Source organism: Cervus elaphus, chromosome 32 (genome assembly GCF_910594005.1).
Source record: "Cervus elaphus chromosome 32, mCerEla1.1, whole genome shotgun sequence".
Taxonomy (NCBI): domain Eukaryota; kingdom Metazoa; phylum Chordata; class Mammalia; order Artiodactyla; family Cervidae; genus Cervus; species Cervus elaphus.
The window spans coordinates 25,383,720-25,390,089 of record NC_057846.1 but is presented as its reverse complement, the minus strand read 5'-3'; the positions used below and the strand labels follow the sequence as shown (position 1 = coordinate 25,390,089).

The following is a 6,370-nucleotide window of genomic DNA, read 5'->3' as shown; positions in this document are numbered from 1 at the left end:
TAAATGACTTTTTAATACACACTTCTTTGATTTTTTAATACAGATTTAATACATTTCTGGGGTTTTATTTCCTTTTATTTTAAAATATCTAAAATGGATTCAAATGGATTGACATCATCAGCTAACTATTTACATCTACTATGATTAACATGGTTTGACACAGTCATAAAAAATAAAATGATTAAACAAGATGCTTAACTTGAAAAATTTTAACTATGCATTAATTTATTGAGAATCTACTAAAAAATTTTCATTCTCTAGAATTATCACTTGTATTAAATATTTTGCTAAAAGGAAAAAGCTAAATGATTGAAAACTACAAAATGAAAAATAAAAATCAATTTCTTATGAGATATTAAGTCTCATATCCAAAAATCCAATTTGTTAAGACATTAAGGATTATGCTTTTGAAGTAAGTTCATTACTGACCTTACTGTTAGAAGCATGTTGTAATTCTACACAAAGTTCTAAAATAATATCTCAGACTAGAGGAGCATCTTAGTAACATTAAAATAAAATGGCTTGAGGGTCACAATATTGATTTTAAAATTGTTTTCTGAACCAATTATCAATGAGGCATATTTGTTCCCAGTAACTCTTTAGTTAATATATGCCTATCCTGTTTGATGATTATTTTTTAATCTTTTCTCACAGACTCCTGTTGGCCTTTGCGTGAGTCAAGAGGTGGGCTTTCATGTTATTTGACTGAATAAATTTCTTGCGGCAGCCTACAAAAGGACACACAAAAGGTTTCTCCCCAGTGTGGATGCGCACGTGTGTACGCAAGTTGAAGGACAGGGAAAAGCGTTTTCCGCACCCTTCAAAAGTGCATGGAAATGGCTTCTCTCCAGTATGAACCAGAAAATGTCTTTTTAGCTTTGCACTTTCCTTGAAGGCTTTCCCACATTCTGCACACACATGATCTCGGGGATTATGAACTCGAAGATGCTTTCTCAGGGATGTTTTATTCTTGAACTCTCTTATGCATCCATCGTGAGGACAGACATGTTTTTCTGGAGCACCATATTCTTTATTTGTACTTGGCTTGCTTCTTGTACATCCCATGAACTGTTTAGGTTCTGAAAAGTCCACGTTGGGTATTCCTCTGGGAGGAAGCTTCTTGCTTGGCTTGTACTCAGAAAACTCAAGAAGTGGATTCTCTCCAGCAATCTGTTGAGGAAGTTCTTGTTTTGCGTCCCTTTTCATGTATTCCAAGGAACATTCAAGAAGTGAGCTTGCCGCAAGAACCTGTTGAGAAAGGTCTTGTTTTGGTCCTTCTTTCAGACATTCAAAGGACTGAAGGAGTGGGTCCTCTTCCACGATAGGTTCAGAAAACTCACCTCTTATTATGCATTCTATGTAACAGTCAGAGAAGGAATCCTCTTCGACAACCCGGAAGCTAGTCTCATAGCACACATCGTCATCACATAAGATCCATGTCGTGTCAGGAGGTTCCTGCTGGGCTGGCAGCGACTTGTCCCTACTGGCAGCTCTTCTACCCAGGCCTTTCTGGCTAGGTGTCGTTCCCCTTTTCTTCAGTTGCTGGTCCATGGTGTCCTGTTAATTCCCTCTCTGAAGGTTTACACCAGGATAGATAACCACTTCCAGGTAGGAGTGCTCAGCCTGAATTGTCTTCAGCAAGCACCTGTTTGAGATAGCAGTCATTAGGTGAAATGTATTCCAGTTAATATAGTCTCAATTCAAGCCATAATTGGAAAATGACCTCAAAAAATGGCCTAGAACTCACTTTCTAAAAACAGAATCACTGCATTTACATCTTTGACTAATTCTCCAAGAGAGGAAGAGAATTAGTTGTGAAGTACATAAGACTTGGATCATAACCATTTCTTTCCTGGGTACCCCCCACATGTTATCAGACCTTTCTAATTGATCAGCTAATGTCTACTGGTCACTCATGATGTACTAGTGCTATTCTAGGCTACTTGTGGGTTGAGAGACCAGTGAATAGATACACCAAAAAAAAAAAAAAAAAAAAAGAGTATGCCTCGTAGAGTATATGCTCTCCTGGGCACAAAAAATAAGTAACATACATTGTATGTTATATGGAATAAGCCAAGGGACTAGTAGAAAGCAGAAGTTTGCAATTTTAAATAAGGAGCTCCAGGTAAACCTTGACTGAGGGAGTGGTAGCAGATTAAAAACTTGAAGGAGGCGAGGGAGCAAGATAGGCCTACATTCTTATGTAACTCTTCTGTGAAATTCAAATACTGCATTTAAAGTGCTCAGCACACTTCGTGGCATAGAGCAAATGCTGACTGCTCATGTGAGCTACTGTTAGTTTACCTTTGTATTCATTCTGTAAGTAAATATAGGATCTTGCTAAGTGCCAGGTACTCTTCTAGACCAAGGGCAGCAAACCTGTTCTGTAATGAGACAGAATTAAGCTTTGTGGGTCCTGAGGGCCTGTGTCATAGCCATTCAGCTCTCTCACTGTGGCGTGGAAGCAGCCATAGACAGCACTTGGAGGATGGACAGTTTACAGCAGAGACTGATTCAGTGTGTGGCTGTAGCTTGCCCACCCTTGTTCTAGAAGATGGGGATCCAGAGAATAAACCACATGAAATCCACGCATTCCCATCTCCTATCAGTGCAAGTCAAAATAAAGGCACAGGGGAATTTGGCCACACATGGTTTTTGATCTTTTTTAAAAAAATCTAAAAGTAGTAGTATGAGACAGCATGATTATATTCTTCCTAAGAGCCCTTTGCTTAATCGTTACAACTGTTAAGCAATTAAGCAAAGGATCTAAAGATCTTTTATAAGATCTCTTAATTTTAGCCTGATGTCCTGCTCTAGAAACAAAAATTAAGTGCTTTTTAAATAACTATTTAAAAATACCTCCTCAAAATTTTGTGTCATTTACTTTTGGTAAAATAATACACAGAATGAAAACAAAACATGCTTTTATGTCTTCTTAAACACTGTATATACACACACACATATTTATATATAAAGTACATACACATCATATCAATCACTAATATACTTTAGTATGTATATATTTAGTATATATATATCCAGTATATATATACTAAATATGTATATTTAGTATATACTAATATATACCTTGGTATAAGTAATTTGTATAATGTATATTTACTTATATAGGTATAAATAAATAATATGTAAATATATAACTATATAAACCATATATTATATAAATTTACTTATATGTATAAAATACATGTATTATATAAATTTACTTATATGTATAAAATATATAAATGGGGGTTTCTGTCACAGTCTAGTTGCTAAGACTCCATGCTTCCAATGCAGGGGGTGAGGGTTTGATCCTTGATTGGGGAACTAAGATCCTGCATGCCTTAGCCATACACACACACACAAAATACAAATATTATATGATATTTTAAAATTGCTAAGGGAAGATTTTTAAATGTCTTCTTAAGCATTTATGTATACATATTATACAAGTAAAATAGGTATTTTTATATGAATGTATTGTATATTTAAATAAGTATGTCATATTTATATATAAATTGCTCAGGGAAGATGTTTAAATGTAATAAATATATATTTCTATACAATATATATACTCATATTTAAAACATTTAAAACTCTTCCCTTACCAACTGAAGTGCACATTTTGTTTTTATTGCATGTTTTCTTTTTCCAGAAATAAATTGACATGATTCTTTTGAGGTGATTATTTTTAAACATGCCTTTTAAAAAATATTATAAAGCTGTTTATATGTTATATTCCTAATAATAAAGTTAATGGTATAAGCATTATTATTTATTCTCTCCAGTCAAGGAGACTGTATCCAGGAATATTTGCCTAACAAAATCTTGCTCTCATAGCTAAACAATAATTTTTGTTTCATTTTGTATTAGTGAATATAGCATTTTTGGAGCAAAACCACTAGTGATAGACCTAAAGTTTAAGTAGGAAAGACGACAATAGCCCATTCCCTCAATCAGCTTATTTAAAGTAGCTGCAATTTGTTTGACTCCAGCTTTTTTCTACAAACTTATCTCTTGCCATCTCCAGCTCTCCTGTTTCATTTTCAGCCAAATAAACTCTCCTTTTTTTTTTTTTAACCTCTCCTTTCAATAAAGTGCTAAGCTCTTTCCTCTCAACAAAATACTACCTAGCCTCATATGTACACCTGTAACTTACATAATATTACTGTAATCAACTGTATCCCTCCCTCCAAAAAAACTAGGATAAATACCAAGCTGTTACCAAGAATCAAAAATCTCTGCTTAAACAGCATTTGCTCAGGCCCGCTTCCCTTGATTCTCAGTCTCAAAGCTAAATGCTCTCCTAGCTCTCTGCTGTACACTGACCAGAGCCCCTTGGTTCTGATTATTTCAGATCTGTCTTCCTACCAGTCTGTAAGCTCTAAGAGAGCAAGGGTCTCTGTGTCTTATCCACATGCCCCAGCACTCACTGGTTTTATATAATGATGTATACACTATGTATTAGTTGTATAAAAACTAATTGATGAATATGCATTTAGTCATCAGACTGGTAATACCTGATTTAGCAATCCTATAAAAAATTAATTTACTGGAAGAAAAAGTTGCCTATCAGTGATGCTAATGTGTACAGCACTCACCTTTTAAAAGATTATTTTGGCTTACTGTATCTTAGTTCTCCTACCAGGGATCGAACCGGCCTCATGGCAGGGAAGGGAAAGCATGTAGTCCTAACCACTCGGCCCTCAGGGAATTCCCCCAGAGCTGACTCTAAGGCAGCAAAAAAGATACAAAGTCCCTGGTTTTCATGGAACCTCCATCTGTGTGTGATAGAAATGTAAATAAAGTTTTTATAAGAGGGTAAATAGTTTCCGGTTGAGAAAAATGCTATGAAATGAAACCAATAAGAGGAAAAATGGAGGAGGCTATCTTTTAAAAAGAATGTCTGTAGAGGCCTCCAAGGAAGCATTAGAAGAAGCATCTGAAAAAGAAGTATTAGCCAGCTGAAAGAGGTGGAAGGAGAGTGTTCTTTTCAAGCTGCAGCAGAAAGCACAAAGGGATTAGCTTGCTGGATGGAAAGAAAGCCATGCTTGTTACACAAAATGGCGGGCGGAGGCCACAGAGGTCAGAGACAAGGTCGGGGACGTGCAGGAGGGAACCATCTGCAGGTCGTTCCCAAACGAGGGGCGCCATTAAGGGGTTTCTTTCAGACAAGGAAATTAGCACGCTCCGATTTAGGCTGAAAGGCTACTCAGGCCGATTTGTGAAGAATGGATTAAGGCAGGCAAGAGTGAAAGCAGGAAAAAGAAATCCCTTAGGCTATTTAGTAATCTAGGAAAAGCCGGTTGGAGGTTGGGAGCTTGTGGTGGCAAGAGAGTAGAAATGGAGGGAGAGGGGAAATGGAGATAGTCTTCCAGTTTGCTCTCAGGTTGGATGAAGGGGTTGAGAGAACAGGAATCAGGAATGAGTGAGGAGCCTAATTTTTGCTCAAGCCATTGGTTGGATGGCAGTGCCATTTACAGAGATAATTGAAGAGGAAAGAAAGAGAAAATAAGTTTACTCTCTTTATAATAATTTAAACGTGTTAGCATAAAATAGACCTAGCCGTTTCTTGCAATGAAAGGCAATATAATTTTGAAACAAAATTTAAAAATGCCATTTCAAGGAAATTGCAACCAGGCATTTGCTTTCTTGAGAGTGTATTTACTTTTCTACTTTGGTTTGAAAGTTTGAGGCCAGTGGCTGGCCCGAAACAGCTGTAGATTAAGGCCGTAAAAACATTGTTAGTCTACCTGCCAAGGTCCACTCCCCACCTGGTTCTAGGATGATAAAACGGTTCCCATTCGTGATTTTCAAAAATTTTTTTGATAGGGATACAGTTTAAAATCCATCCTAAATAGTGAACTCAATACACACACAACTCAATACTAAATAGTGAACTCAATACACTCAAAAAGCAGCTCCATGGAACAGTACTTACCCATGCTACCGCGAAGCACTCTATCTCCTATTCCAAGTCCTTTCGAAGGTCAGATGTAGAAGAAACTGCTACGAGAGCTCCCCACACAGGGTTAAAATCAACCTGGCTTTATGCTCCAAGGTTTGGATCCACCCTCCTTTTGATGGTCCTGTGGTCACAGGTTACACCTACTTTTCAACTCTGCATTGATTAGTCGAATTTCCAAGGGAAGGCCGCACCTACCACCGGGGAAGGTTGAGGGATCAGGCATCGAGGGCGTGGAGATGGGTGTGACTCAGCTCCGGGTTCAGGTGGGTTTGGCCGCCTGACCTGCCCGCGCTGAGTCACCTTCAACCAGGAGCCCACGGGCAGGGGCGACTCCCCACCCCATCCGTGCCCCTCACCCCTCTGCCACGTGGGAAAAATCTCTGAATCCCTGCCGCCCGGTTT

General features: G+C 37.8%; 1 protein-coding gene across 1 annotated transcript; it reads right to left on the bottom strand.

The window, feature by feature from the left end:
• Positions 1-358: 358 nt before the first annotated feature.
• On the bottom strand, positions 359-6,043 carry ZFP42 (ZFP42 zinc finger protein). Its single transcript, XM_043893915.1, has 2 exons — positions 5,942-6,043; positions 359-1,645 (listed from the first exon to the last, which is right to left on the bottom strand). The coding sequence occupies exon 2, from the start codon at positions 1,549-1,551 to the stop codon at positions 649-651; it is 903 nt and encodes a 300-aa protein (XP_043749850.1). The 5' UTR covers positions 1,552-1,645; positions 5,942-6,043; the 3' UTR covers positions 359-648.
• Positions 6,044-6,370: the final 327 nt, after the last annotated feature.

Bases quoted from the DNA above. Each gene is read 5' to 3' on its own strand.
- ZFP42 (XM_043893915.1), bottom strand. From the start codon at position 1,551: ATGGACCAGCAACTGAAGAAAAGGGGAACGACACCTAGCCAGAAAGGC.